Source organism: Piliocolobus tephrosceles, chromosome 14 (assembly GCF_002776525.5).
Source record: "Piliocolobus tephrosceles isolate RC106 chromosome 14, ASM277652v3, whole genome shotgun sequence".
In the NCBI taxonomy this organism is placed as follows: Eukaryota; Metazoa; Chordata; class Mammalia; order Primates; family Cercopithecidae; genus Piliocolobus; species Piliocolobus tephrosceles.
This window is the reverse complement of record NC_045447.1, coordinates 45,358,433-45,373,773: the sequence shown is the minus strand read 5'-3', so window position 1 is coordinate 45,373,773 and position 15,341 is coordinate 45,358,433. Positions and strand designations below refer to the sequence as shown.

At 45.2% G+C, this 15,341-nt stretch overlaps 1 protein-coding gene across 1 annotated transcript; it reads left to right on the top strand.

The window, feature by feature from the left end:
• Window positions 1-1,463: 1,463 nt before the first annotated feature.
• Window positions 1,464-5,215, top strand: C14H9orf131 (chromosome 14 C9orf131 homolog). Its single transcript, XM_023203279.3, has 2 exons — window positions 1,464-1,713; window positions 2,091-5,215. The coding sequence occupies exons 1-2, from the start codon at window positions 1,483-1,485 to the stop codon at window positions 5,100-5,102; spliced, it is 3,243 nt and encodes a 1,080-aa protein (XP_023059047.1). The 5' UTR covers window positions 1,464-1,482; the 3' UTR covers window positions 5,103-5,215.
• Window positions 5,216-15,341: the final 10,126 nt, after the last annotated feature.

Genomic DNA, 15,341 nt, shown 5'->3' with positions numbered 1-15,341 from the left:
TAGAAATGCTTGTTCCCCGGTGCCATAAAGCAATAGCACTTGAATATAAATTAAATTTCCTCAGCAAGGTCATTTTTACGTTCTGCAGAAAGGGTACACTCGCCAGCAGTTTTGCCACGAAGAGTATACCGAACAAAGGAGGCAGGGTCATTTATAGCCTGACATATCCACCCTACTGCTGTGTCTGGTTTCCACTGGCTGTAACAGGACCTCACATTCTGTATTTGTCCTGACTGGCTAGCAATTTAGAATTTTTTAAAAAGAGGCAAAGGCAGAGGAGAACAAAGGAAGGAGGAAGTTAACTTGCGGAATGCTGAGAAAGGTAAAAACACCTTCAAATACAGAAGAGGAACAGGCTATGACCTAATGCTTGCTTGGACCAATATAAGCACGCCAGGGCAAATATTTAGGCTAAACTGTGGAAACTAAGAACATAAAGTACATTGATTTCTTTATTATGGCTAGCAGATATTTAAGAATGTTAGCACAGGTATTTGAATAAATTTTGCTTCTAAGAGAAGTTACTATTTATTCCTAATTAGACGGAGAGGAAAGTATTTGAAGAGGAACCACTACTTTACTTTTTACATCCTCAAAACAACCCTATGTAGTAAGTAATAATATTATTGTGCTGGGTACAGTGGCCCATGCGTGTAATCCCAGCTACTCGGAGGCTGAGATGGGAAGCTCTCTTGAACTCAGGAGGTCAAGACCAGCTGGGGCAATACAATGAGACCCTGCCTCTAAAAATAACATGCCAGGCAAGATGGCTCACGCCTATAATCCCACCACTTTGGGAGGCCAAGGCAGGAGGATCCCTAGAGCTCAGGAGTAGAGACCAGCCTGGGCAATATAGAGAGATCCTGTCTCTACAAAAATAAAAAATATAAAAATTAGCTGGGCATGGTGGCACATGCCTGTGGTCCCAGCTACTCAGGAGGTTGAGGCAGGAGGAGCACCTGAGCCCAGAAGGTTGAGGCTGCAGTGAGTTGTGACCACACCACTGCACTCCAGTCTGGGTGACACAGTGAGATGCTGTCTGAAAATAACGGTAATAATAAATATCTATAAAATAAAGATAATGATATCTTATCACACTACTTAATCTTTTCAGTGCCTCATTTTTCTTATCCTCATTTTTCTTATCTATCTATACAGATAAGAAAAATGAGGCACTGAAAAGATTAAGTAGTTTGAGTTTTCACAGGTAGCAAATGACAGAGCTATGATTTGAATAAGGCAGTTAGGTGCTAGAATCCATGTACTTAACCACAATGCCTGAAGCATAATTCTGAACTGGGCAATCAAAAGGGGATCACCCACATTTCACCGAGTGAAGCAGGAATTGCCTGATGGAGGAAATTATTTTTGGTTCTAAATTCAGGAAGAAGGCTGTTAAGCCCGGGCCTCTGTGGGGGATGGGAGTTCTTTGTTCTGTGATGCAGTGATGACCTCAGGGTAAACTGCCACAGGCTAAGGGAAATGGAATGGCTGCTGGAGGACCTGCTCGGGGCTAAGGGGGATATGGGGCTTCTCTGGGGCCAACTGACCCATACCCTAGCCTGCAGACACTGCGGCAGCAGCTGCTTCCAGAGTCCAGGAAATCTGGTGACACTATTCTTATTCATGGTTTGGCAGATTCGGAGATGGTGGCAGCTTGGGAGGTTGCGACAGCTTCATCCCTGGTGTTCTGGGAATATGGTGCAAGGCAAGGTGGGTGACCTGTGACTGTACAGCTGGATGAATGACTGCTGACACCACATGTGAGGTCATTGGTATGAATGTGGGCCCAGGTGAGTGACTATAAGCCCTAGATGTGAGGCTGGGTGAGTAACCACTGACATTAGATTTGAAGCCAGGTGAGTGACCATGGACTCTAGATATAGGGCTATGTGAGGGAATAGTGATCTCCAAATGAGGACTGGGTAATGACCATTAATACTAGATGAGCAGCTGTATAGGTGACTGACCACACGTGGGATTGGTGAGTAACTGTCCACTCTGGATATGGAGCAGACTGAGTGCCTTGTAACAAACCCTGTGTATCCAAAAAGGCTTCATGCCTGAGAGTATCTTTCTCTACTTCCCAGGACCTACCACTTCTGCACCATGTGGCCTTCCTTGATTGCCTGTGCAAGCAGAAATCAGAAGTGGAGGAAGAAGGGGACGAAGAGGAGGAAGAGGTGGAAGACGAGGCATCTCTGGATCCACTGAAGCCATGTTCTCCTACCAAAGCAGCTCCCACTGGAGAGCAAGCCACTCCAGCCCCACCCCAGCCATCCTGTGGTTCTGAGGGCCTCCTCAAGGCCACAGGGATACCAGAGCAAACAGTCATGCAGCCCACGAGCCCTTCAAGATCCTTCCCCATCTTCCAGATTCTGACCAGCTTTCCTGTGAGGCACAAGATAGCATCAGGCAACCACGGGCAGCAGAGAAAAAGCCAGCTCTTCTGGGGTCTCCCCTCTCTGCATAGCGAGTCCTTGGAGGCCATCTTGCTGAGCTCAGGTGGCCCCTCTCCTCTGAAGTTGTCTGTTTGTTCTTCTGTCTTCTTCAACAAGCTTGCCTTCCTACCTAGGTCCAACCTGTTGCTTCCCCAGGATCACTCCTCAGCCCAGTTTTCTACCCATGAGGACCATACTATGGAAGATCTAGAAGGGATGGCCCCCGATCCTCAGTTGCTTCCACCTCTATCTTCTCCTTCTGTCTCATCACTACCCCTCCATCTGAGGCCCTTCCCTGTGGACCACAAGGGAGTTTTATCTGGCGCTGAGGTACCCACACAGTCCCCTGGAACCAGCCCCCTAGAAGTTCTCCCTGGATATGAGACTCAGTTGGAAACCACAAGACACAAAAAGATGCCCCAGGCTTTTGAGCCTCCAATGCCACCCCCCTGCCAATTCCCAGCTTCTCTGTCAGAACCCAAAAAAGTTAGCCCTGAAGGAGGACTTACTACATCTAAGGACTTCTTGGGAACCATGGGATACAAAGAGAAACCTCAGGCCTCTGAGTCTTCAATGCCAGTCCCTTGCCCTCCCCTGGACTCCCTGCCAGAACTCCAGGGAGAGAGTTTCCTGGAAAATCCATCCAGATATAAGCCCCAGTGGGAATGCAGAGAAAACTCAGGAAACCTCTGGGCTTTTGAGTCTCCAGCCTTGGACCTCAATCCAGGGCTCTCTGGAACCAGCCCTGAATGTGTCCCACCAAGATCTGAGACACCATGGAAGGGCATGCAGAGTAGAGAAAATATTTGGGTCCCTGCAGACCCAGTTTCACCTCCCAGCCTTCCCTCAGTCCCTCTCCTGGAGTCTCTAGTAATGGGCCTCCAGGGAGTCCTGTCTGAATCCAAAACTTTGTGGGAGACCATGGGGCAGAAAGAGAACCTCTGGGCATCTGATTCCCCAGACCCTGTTCATAGCGCATCTCCAACTTCCCTTATGGAACCACACAGAGTCAATCCTGGGGAAGGCCTCACTACATCAGAAGCTACATGGAAGGACACTGAGCATTCCAAGAATTCCTGGGTTTCTAGGTCTCCATCTCTGGCCCTCAGCCCACTCCCAGCTCTTGCACCAGAGCCACTCAGAGTTAGATCCATGGGGGTCCTGTCTGATTCTGAAGCTAGACACGGGAACATACGAAAGAGAAAGAACTCCTGGGCCTCTAAGCACCCAGTTTGTAACTCACCCCAAGACGTGCATGGAGTCAGCCCTCTGGGAGTCTGGTCTGATTCTCAGTCTACTGTAGGGGAAATGGAGCAAAAAGAAAACTGTGTTCCTGTGTTCCCAGGTGGGGGCTCCAGTCCATCCTCAAACTCTGTTTCAAAGTCCCATATAAGTGAGCCTATAGCAGACCAAAGCAACTGTAAGCCTGATGGGGAAGCAGTGGAGCAAAGAAAGAACCACTGGGCCACTGAGCTCCCAGCCCCCAGGTCACTCTGTACTCCTCTACCAGAGCTACACATTGACCTTGAATTTGTGTGGAGAAATGTGCAACAAAGAGAAGTTCCCCAAGGCCCTAGCCCTCCGGCAGTGGATCCCCTACACCCAGTGCCCTGGCCTCCCACCCTAGCTGAAGCTGTGAAGATTGAGCGCGCTCATCCTGGTCTACCCAAGGGACAGAAGTGCCCAGGGGTTAAGGCAGAAGTCCCACACTCCCAGAGAGGGACTGTCCCAGAGGTGCTCACCCATCCTAGGATCCATGCCTGGCAGTGGAGTAGAGAGTTGAAACTCAGGCTGAAGAAACTGCAGCAGAGGTCTGCCTCCAGAGCCCCTGGACCAAGTCAATCATTTTGCAGCTCCCCTATTCTGAGCTCCACAATTCCAGACTCCTGGGGACTCCCTTCCTGCCCACCACAGCAGATTCATCCCCCCAATCCATGGCCCCACTCTTCAAGTTGTCATCCTCAAAAAGTTCAGGGCACAGTACCTCAGCCTGTCCAGTCCTCCCACTGTCATCACTCCCAATCCTCTTCCCAGCTTCAGTCACAGGAGTCTGGCAGGGCAGAACAAGGATCTCAAAGAGGGGAAAAAATGAAGGGGCAGATGGTGAGCCAGGTCCCATTCCAAGGGTCATTTGTACACATGGAGGCTGGTGTGAACTATCCATCTCGAGGCCCAGGAGAACCCTCAAACTCTAAGGTTCTGGTCTCAGACAAGAGAAAGGACAAGGCTTTAGCCTCATCCTCAGCCAAAAAAAGAGAGCACCCTAGAAAACCCAAAGCAGGAGACCATAGAGGAGGGACTGCAAGGTTGGGGTTATCCACAGTCACAGGGAAGAACCACCCTGCCCAGGCCAGAAGCCTAGTAGAGGCCCCTGTAAGCACATTTCCTCAAAGGTCTCAACACAGGGGCCAGAGCTCTCAACACACTGCTCTTCCCCAGCTGCATCTCCCCAAAGCTTCGGGTCCCCAGGATCAGCCAGAGGCAGGTCTGAGAGCAAGTGACATCCTGACCCCTCACCACTGTAGGCACTGTCCTTGGGCCCACATGGAGAAGCATCTCTCCTCCCCTACCCTCAAGGCTTCCCTTACCAGGGGTTTCCAAAAGGTGTTAGCCAAATGCCTGGGTAACCATCGACCCCTACCCACCAAATCTAGTCAGTAGAGAAAAGGCTGGTAATACTGGCACTTGGTGTGCCAAGACCTAAAGCCAAACCAGGGGGATGGTGGGGATGTGGAGACAAGAAATGGAAATTCTAATAAACTAGCTGAATTAGACAAATCCCATTCATGTCTTCTTTGGAATCCAGGGTACTGAATATGTCAGTTCCCAATTCTGCTGCAGCCATATCCCCTCAGATTCAAGTCCCAGAAGTATAGCACTCAGGATTCTGCAGGCTTAACTCTTTTTTTTTTTTTTTTTTTTTTTTTTAAGACAGAGTCTCGCTCTGTCTCCCGGGCTGGAGTGCAGTGGCCTGATCTCAGCTCACTGCAAGCTACGCCTCCCGGGTTTACACCATTCTCCCGCCTCAGCCTCCGGAGTAGCTGGGACTACAGGCGCCCGCCACCTCGCCCGGCTAGTTTTTTGTATTTTTTAGTAGAGACGGGGTTTCACAGTGTTAGCCAGGATGGTCTCGATCTCCTGACCTCGTGATCCGCCCGTCTCGGCCTCCCAAAGTGCTGGGATTACAGGCTTGAGCCACCGCGCCCGGCCGCTTAACTCTCTTTTATGGATCTTCACAGATGATCACATCTGGAGTCCACACATCCCTACTCTACAGGGTGAGGCTACAAGGCCAGGTCAGCATAGCCCAGAGCCGCCCTTGAGAGGGAACGATTTCACAGCATGTGAACAAAAAACTACATCCATTCACATGAGCACAGGTAGCCTGAGTCTAGGCCACTGTGCTTGGTCCTGGGTATTATCTTCTTCATCCACTTGACCCATAAGTTCTCCACGTATCTTTCTGACCATTTCTTCTCAGCCCTCTGCTCTTTTCTCTCCCTGGGTCAGCTCATCCATCTCCAAGGCCATGAAAACAAGTGCCTTTTAATATGTCTAGTAACCATCTGGATGTCTATAATCACCTGGTCATATCCTCTACCCATTTTCTAACGCACTATTTGTTGGATATTGTATTAGTCAATGTATTACACTTTTCTACGGCTGCTATAACAAATTACCATAAAACAAATTTATTTTGTCAGAAGTCTGACACAGAGCCTGGGTGCAATGGCTCACATCTGTAATCTCAACGCTTTGGGAGGCTGAGATGGGCTGATAGCTTGAGCCCAGAAGTTTAAGACCAGCCTGGGCAACATGGCAAACCACTGTCTCTACAAAAGAAGAAAAAAAAAATTAGCTGGGCATGGTGGTGCACGCCTATGGCCCCAGCTACTCGGCAAGGTGAGGTGGGAGGATCACCTGAACCAGAGAAGTCAAGGCTACAGTGAGCCACTGCACCACTACATTCCAGCCTGGGCAACAGACCCTGTCTCCTCCCGACAAAAAAAAAGTCTGACACATTCCTCACAGGGCTAAAATCAAGGGGTTGGCGGGGCTGCATCCTTTTCTCTAGGCTCTGGGTAGGATTCACTCCTTGCCTTTCCCAGTTTCTAGAGGCTGCCCACATTCCTTGGTTACTGATCCCCTTCTTTTATCTTTAAAGCTAGCAAAGGCAAGTCAAGTTCTTCTCACAGTACATCACTCTGACCTCTTCTGCCTCCCTCTTCCACTTTTTTTTTTTTTTTTTTTTTTTTGAGACGGAGTTTCACTCTTATCACCCAAGCTGCAGTGCAATGGCATAATCCTGGCTCACTGCAACCTCCGCCTCCTGTGTTCAAGTGATTCTCCTGCCTCAGCGTCCTGAGTAGCTGGGATTACAGGGATGCACCACCACACCTGGCTAATTTTGTACTTTTAGTAGAGATGGGGTTTCTCCATGTTGGTCAGGCTGGTCTCGAACTCCCGACCTCAGGTGATCCACCCACCCTGGCCTCCCAAAGTGCTGGGATTACAGGCGTGAGCCACCACGCCCAACCTTACCTCTTCCACTTTTAAGAACCCTTATGATTACACTAGACAAAGCGGAATACTCCAGGACACTTCCAATTTAAAGTCAGTTGATGGCCAGTCGCAGCAGTGTCTCATGCCCGTAACAGTCCCAGCACTTCAGGAGGCCACGGCAGGTGGATCGTTTGCAGCCAGGAGTTCAAGACCAGTCTGGCCAACATGACAAAACCCCATCTCTACTAAAAGTACAAAAATTAGCCGGGCATGGTGTGTGTGCCTGTAATCCCAGCTACTCCGGAGGCTTAGACAGGAGAATTGCTTGAACTCAGGAGGTGGAGGTTGCCAAGATCATGCCACTGCACTCCAGCCTTGATGACAGAGCAAGACCCTGTCTCTAAATAAATAAATGAGTAAAGTCAGTTGATTAGCAACCTTAATTCCATCTGGAACCTTAATGCCCTCTTTCCATGTGAAATAACATATACATAGGTTCCAAGGATTACAATGTGGGTATCTTGAGGGTCATGATCCTGCCTACAAAGATAGTAACCCAATCTGTTATGTATGTTCCAAATATTTTCTTCCAATCTGTAGCTTAATGTCTAATTTTATGGTGACTTCTACTGTATCAAAGTTAATTTTTTTTATGTAGTTAAATCTACCAACATTTTACTTCATGACTTCTAAAACATTTTCTCCTGGCACTTTGATAATTTTGCATATGTATGTTTTAGATTACTGATTTTTACGGTATGAAGTGATAATCTAACCTTCCCCAAAATCATGTCCAATTTACCAATACCATTTTTAAAAAATAGAATGTCTTGAGCCCATTCCATTAAATATGGTGTACTGTAAAAACATGAGTCATTTCTAAGCATCTCTAGGCTTCAGGTCCCCATATCCAACAGCATACCAGACATCATCTCATATTTGACTTGTCCAAAAACATATTTTCCCTTTAACCTTTTCCTCCAACATGCCCATTCCTATCAAAAGGCATGATATCCATCTAAATACTTAAGCTTTGACTCCTCCTTCCTCCCTGATCTAATCCATCATCAAATCTTGTCAGCCAGGCTCAGTGGTTCATGCCTGTAATTCCAGCACTTTGGCAGGCTGAGGCAGGAGGATCATTTGAAGTCAGGAGATCGATACCAGCCTATGTGATACCCCATCTCTATTAAAAATACAAAAATTAGCCAGGTGTGATGGTGGTGTGCACCTGTAATCCTAGCTACTTGGGAGGCTGAGGCAGAAGAATCACTTGAACCAGGATGTGGAGGATGCAGTGAGCTAAGATCATGCCACTGCACTCTAGCCTGGACAACAGAGCAAGACTCCATCTCAAAAAAAAAAAAAAACTTGTCAATTATTCCTATGAAATGTATTTCAAATCCATCTTCTCCTCTCCATTTCCACCATCACTATTGTCTTAGTCATTATTTCTCAGTAAATTGGTTGCTCTATTCCTTCTAATCTATCCTGCACATGGCTACAATTCTCTGGAGATCAACTGCCCCGATCTCTTCAACAAGTGTCATAAAAGTTTGAGTAAAAGGCTAGGAGTAGTGGTACACGCTTATTATTCCAGCTACTTGGGAGGCTGACGCAGGAGAATCCCTTGAGCCTAGGATGCAGTGTGCTATGCCGATTGTAAACCGACTGATGCTAAGTTTGGCATCAATATGGTGACCTTCCAGAAGTGGGGGACCACTAGTGCCTAAGTAGGGGTGAACTGGCCCAGGTAAGAAACAGAGCAGATAAAATTCCTGTACAGATCAGTAGTGGTATAGCACCCGTAAATAGCCACTACACTCTAGCCTGAGCAACAGAACGAAATCCTCTAATTTTTTAAAGTTTGAATAAAGGAACCTAACAGATACCAACTTGTGGACCGAAGTTGGATATTGGTTTGGTCCAAATAGCTGTGAATGACATTTGGGTCTGTTGGGGGAAACTCTGAATATGGTATGGGTATCTAGATTGGTTCCTGATCTCTAGAATTTTGCTTTTAGAGACAGGGTCACGCTCTGTCACCCAGGCTAGGGTACAGTGGTGTGATCACAGTTCACTGCAGCCTCTAACTCCTGGGCTTCAGTGATCCTCCTGCCTCAGCCTCCTGAGTAGCTAGGACTACAGCTGTGTACCACCATGCCCAGTGAACTTTTTTTTTAATTTATTTTTTGTAGAAATGAGGACTCACTCTGTTACCTGGACTGGTGTCAAACTCCTGGCCTCAACCAATCCTTCTGCCTCGACCTCCCAAAATGCTGGCGATTTAGGCATGAGCTACCACCACCATGCTCAACCAAGAACATTTACATAAAGGGAAAGGTAAAGATACTGACCAAGACCAGGGGCGGTGGCTCACGCCTGTAATCCCAGCACTTTGGGAGGCTGAAGTGGGCGGATCACAAGGTCAGGAGATCGAGACCATCTTGGCTAACACGGTGAAACCCCATCTCTACTAAAAATACAAATAAATTAGCCAGGCGTGGTGGCAGGTGCCCGTAGTCCCAGCTACTTGGGAGGCTGAGGCAGGAGAATGGCATGAACCTGGGAGGCAGAGCTTGCAGTGAGCTGAGATCACACCACTGGACTCCAGCCTGGGCGACAGACTGAGACTCCGTCTCAAAAAAAAAAAAAAAAAAAAAAGATACTGACCAAAACCAAAAAGTTATAATGCAGTATGATCTCAATTTGGGTTTAAAAATACCACATGTATAGACACATACACAAAAAAGATCCAGAAACATATGCACTAAAGTTATTAAAATAGTGATGACCTCCGGTTATTGGAAATATTTTTTAAATTTTGCTTGTAATCAATTACTTTCTTAGACAGGGTCTCATTCTGTCACCCAGGCTGGAGTGCAGTGGTATGATCACTGTTCACTGTGGCCTCTACCTCCTGAGCGCAAGTGATCTTCCCACCTCAGCCTCCCAAGCAGCTAGGACTACCAGCACACACTACTACACCCAGCTAATTTTTGTAATTTTTGTAGAGATGAGATCTTACCAAGTTGCCCAGTCTGGTCTCGAACTCCTAAGCTAAAGCGGTCTGCTCACCTCGGCATCCCAAAATGCTGGGATTATCAGTGTGAGTCACCATGCCCTGGCCTATTTTTCTAAATTTCTACAATGCACATTACTGCTTCTATAAAAATAAAAGGTTATTTAATGTAAATTGTCTATGCATAACCATGTGCATGTGATTGACAATATTGTATTGTACACTTGGAAACTGTTGGATGAATTACTTGAAATTTTTTTTTTTTTTTTTTGCCACAAGAAAGAAATTGAATTGTTTTAACACCGAAATCTAAGTCACTTTCTTGCCTGAATCCTCCAGATGACCCACACCTGCAGGAAAGTTCAGTCCTGGCATTTGAGGGTCTTCACAACATGGTTCCTGATCTCTCCAAATTTACCACAGGACTCTCTTGCTAGTCTAACTTTAAGCTTTATGAGCAAGTGCTCTACTTTCTGACCTGTGCCTCAAACTGTTCTCCTCCACTTCTCCACGTCAAGTTTCCCACCTTCCTTTAAGGCCTAGAAACCGTATTTTATAAGGTACTGCCTTCCCTGCAGTCCCACTGAAACACTGTGTGCCTTGTTGATAACTCCTGTTTCCTGATAGTAAGGCTTTAACATGAGGTTCTCTGAGGTCAAGCCCAAATTCTCAATCCAGTGCTCTTTCCACTCTATCATATTTCCTCTAGTCTGTATATTTGGTTGAGAATCAACCAGTCAGAAGGTACATGCTGCTTCCTTGTGTCACTGTTCTGTTCCAAAACTTTATTTAGCCCAAACCTGTCTATAGGGTCTGAGTCCAAAACTCACCACCTGCTGGCCAAGGGTGGAACTAAAGGTACTTTCCCTCTCCCACTACTATGATCTCCAAAGACAATGCAATTCTGAATTTCCATTTTACATGGGAACGTGAGTCCACACTTCTCTGAGTAGCTTTATACAAAAAAAAAATCCAAATCCTATATTAAGTATTTTAAAGCCCTTAGTGGGTTGTAGGGCTGAGCAAGGGCTAGCAAACCACTTGACACTTGCCACAGTTCAGCTGAAATGGAAGACCTGCATCCTTCATGGGCATTGTGTCCACTGGACTTTCAGGGGAATTTGTAGGATCAGTACCTTAGATCGATCCATCTATATATACATATATAGACAGATGGCTTTTTTTTTGAGACGGAGTCTTGCTCTGTCGCCTAGACTCACTGCAAGCTTCGTCTCCCAGGTTCATGCCATTCTCCTCCCGAGTAGCTGGGATTACAGGTGTCCACCACCACACCCGGCTAATTTTTTTTTATTTTTAGTGGAGACAGGGTTTCATTGTGTTATCCAGAATGGTCTCAATCTCCTGACCTAGTGATAAACCCGCCTCGGCCTCCCAAAGTGCTGGGATTACAGGTGTGAGCCACCACGCCTGGCCAGACGTAAACATGTTTTAAGATATTAGGTATACTGTTCCATCTTTGTTTTTGCCTCTATGGCATACTGCTGGTCCTCTATTTGATACCATATTCTTGATCAGAAACCCAACCTCTAATCACAGTGTTTACCCTCTATAAAGTGATCAGCTACAGTAAGATCACATTCCAATTTCTTTCTAGGAATAATGTGAGGGGAAAGATGGACTGCCTATACAATTTGCCTCTTGGTTTAAGTATGCAGGTTTCTGCAGTTTAGAAAGCATTTTTCAATCATTTTATCAGACTAAGAAACTTGAGGCCCCAAAAGAGCTATCACCTTGTTCACAGCATACAGGTATAACTGGCAACTCACATGTAGAAGAATGAAACTGGATCCTCATCTCTAACCTTATACAAAAATCAACTCGAGGCCTGGTGCAGTAGCTCATGCCTGAAATCCCAGCACTTTGAGAAGCCAAGGTGGGAGGATCACCTGAGGTCAGGAGTCTGAGACCAGCCTGGCCAACATGGGTGAAACCCCGTCTCTACCAAAAATACAAAAATTAGCCAGAGGCGTGGTGGTGCATGCCTGCAATCCCAGCTACTTGGGAGGCTTGAAGCAGGAGAATCACTTGAGCCCGGGAGGCAGAGGTTGCACTGAGCTGAGATGGAGTACTCCTAGGCTGGGTGATGGAGGGAGACTCCAACTCAAAAAAAAAAAAAAAAAATCAACTCCAGATGGTTCAAAGACTTAAATCTAAAACCTGAAACCATAAAAATTCTAGAACATCAGAAAAACCCTTCTAGACATTAGCTTAAGCGAAGACTTTATGACCCAAGAACCCAAAAGTAAATGCAACAAAAACAAAGATAAATAGATGGATAGATGGAACTCAATTAAATTAAAAAGCTTCTGCACAGCAAAAGAAACAATCAGCAGAGTAAAAAGACAACCCACAGAGTGGGAGAAAATCTCTGCAACCTATACACCCAACAAAAGATCTTGTAGATCCAGGATCTACAAGAAACTCAAACAAATCAGCAAGAAAAAAACAATCCTATCAAAAAGTGCTCTAAGGACATGAATAGACAATTTTCAAAAGAAGATACACAAATGGCCAACAAACATATTAAAAAATGCTCAAAATCACTAATGCTCACAGAAATGCAAATCAAACCCACAGTGTGGTAACACCTTACTCCTATAAGAATGGCCATAATCAAAGTCAAAAAATAAAAGATATTGGTGTGGATGTGGTGAGCAGGAACACTTGACACTGCTGGTGGGAATGTAAACTAGTACAACCACTATGGAAAACAGTGTGGAGGGTCCTTAAAGAACTAAAAGTAGAACTATCATTTATTCCAGCAATCCCACTACTAGGTATCTACCCAGAGGAAAATAAGTCATTATATGTCATGTCAAAATAAGTCATATATCAATATGAAAAAGATATTTGTAAACGCACGTTTATAGCAGCACAATTTGCAACTGCAAAACTAATGGAACCAGCCCAAATGCCCATCAATGAGTGGATAAAGAAATTGAATTGTGGTATAACTGAGGTCAGGAGTTCAAGACCAGCCTGGCCAACATAGCGAAGCCCCATGTCTACTAAAAATACAAAAACTAGCTGGGTGTGGTGGCATGTGCCTGTAATCCCAGCCACATGGGAGGCTGAGACAGGAGAATGGCTTGAACTCGGGAGGCAGAGGTTGCAGTGAGCCGAAATCATGCCACTGCACTTCAGCCTGGGTGACAGAGGGAGATTCCATCTCAAAAAAAAAAAAAAAAAAAAAATTGTGGTATACATACATACCAGGGACTACTACTCAGCCATAAGGAACAAAAATAATGGCATTTGCAGCAACCGGAATATCATTATTCTAAGTGAAGTAACTCAGGAATGGAAAACCAAACATCGTATGTTCTCACTTGTAAATGGGAGCTAAGCTGTAAGAATGCAAAGGCATAAGGATGACACAACGGACTCTGGGGACTCAGGGAAAAGGTGGGAGGGGGGTGAGGGATAAAAGACTACACATTGAGTACGGTGTACACCGCTCAAATGACAGGTGCACCAAAACCTTAGAAACCACCACTAAAGAATTCATGTAACCAACCACCACTTGTTCCCTAAAAACCTACTGAAATAACAAATACCAAAAGTGCAAAAATATCCATTTCGCAGCATGAGTTCAAGAGCTGCTCCAGTTTAATCAACCAATATAAGTATCATGCATCCTTAAAGATTATCTATGTAGACCAAAAGGGAGTCTGGTCTTGCCTAGTATAAAGTCTAGGATAACTAATACCAGTGTTGATCATAATCCTGAAGGACACTATCCCAAACACCATAATCCCAAATGTTGAAGTCCCAAAAGATCAAAATCCCTAAAATCACAAGCTGGACAACATAAAATTTCAAATTCTGGGGAAGGGATTAGTACGTTTTTGGTTGTAAACAAGATATTCGCATCATGTTATACAGAACTATTACCTTGCTATTGTCTTAAGTATGGTTTAAAGAGACACATCAGGGTGCCAAGTTGCCAATGAGCAGAATTGTGGACTTAATTTTAGGTGTCAATTTTACTGGATTAAGTATTTAGAAATCTGGCAAAGCATTATCTGGGTGTGTCTGTGAGGTTGTTTCTTGAGATTAGTTTGTAAGTCTGAGTGGGCTCAGTGGGGAAGATCTGCCTTCGATGTTGTTGGGTACCATCCAACAGGCGGTGTCCCAGAGAGAACAAATACAGAAGGCAATTGGTCTGTAACAGCTAGGATAGATTTTTCTTAAGATGGAGTTTCACTCTTGTTGCCCAGTCTGGGGAGCAATGGTGCGATCTCAGCTCACTGCAACCTCCGTGTCCCGGGTTCAAGCAATTCTCTGCCTCAGCCTCCCAAGCAGCTGAGAGTACAGGCATGCGCCACCACACCTGGCTAATTTTTTATTTTTAGTGGAGATGGGGCTTCTCCACGTTGGTCAGGCTGGTCTCAAACTCCTGACCTCAGGTGATCCGCCCGCCTCAGCCTCCCAAAGTGCTGGGATTACAGGCACGAGCCACCGCGTCCAGACTAGGACAGATTTTTCTTCTGGTGCCTTGGACATTAAAAATTTGACTCCATGACCACAATGTTGACTGTGTGTGAGAGCATTGTATGTGTGCATAAAAATGTTCAAAGTTCCTCAATAAATGAAGAGACGTCTGTTTTTTGTACACGTGCATTTGTGAAGAAGAAAACGTTCTCAAGACCTCGTCTCTTTGGGAGACAATGCAGTGGTTAACGTAAGTTTCTGAACCATCTCATCAAGACTTAGGTTTTCTGTCACAGTATTACAGCTGACCACAGTTATAAAGCTAGGTGCCCACAATTACCAAGCATAGTGACAAGCATTTATACACTTCACTTTCTGACCTATTTCTTTATGAATGTTTCATCTGCTCATCACCGTTGTATCTGTGCAACTGTTGTTGGTATACCTGAGTATTTACCTTGCAAAAATGTTACTATTCCCTATTTTATTGTGTAAAGTGGCCTATGAAATGTTCTGTCCTGTTGTTTCTCAAATAAATATGCTTTTTAAAATGTAAGTACATTTTTGAAGAACGTTTAGCATTTCTTCCAGAACTGTATTTTGGGATTTTGACCTTTTGGGATTGTGATTTTCAGAATTTTAGACTTTAGGGATTTTGATCTTTGGAGACTACAGTATTTTATTCAAAATTATGGTGTTCAGGACTGTCTTTTATGTCCCAAACCCAATCAACATATATTTAGTAATTTATTTTCTCTGCCCTACTCTCTCTCTGGGTGAGGCATCATTGTACTGACCCCAGAAGCACTAAGTGATTGAAGAGGACAGTCTATTTTCTGTTTGGAAAAAAAAATTCAATACTAAAATCTTATATTAAAAAAATTTTTTTTTTTTTTTTTTAAATCAAACAAAGTACATAA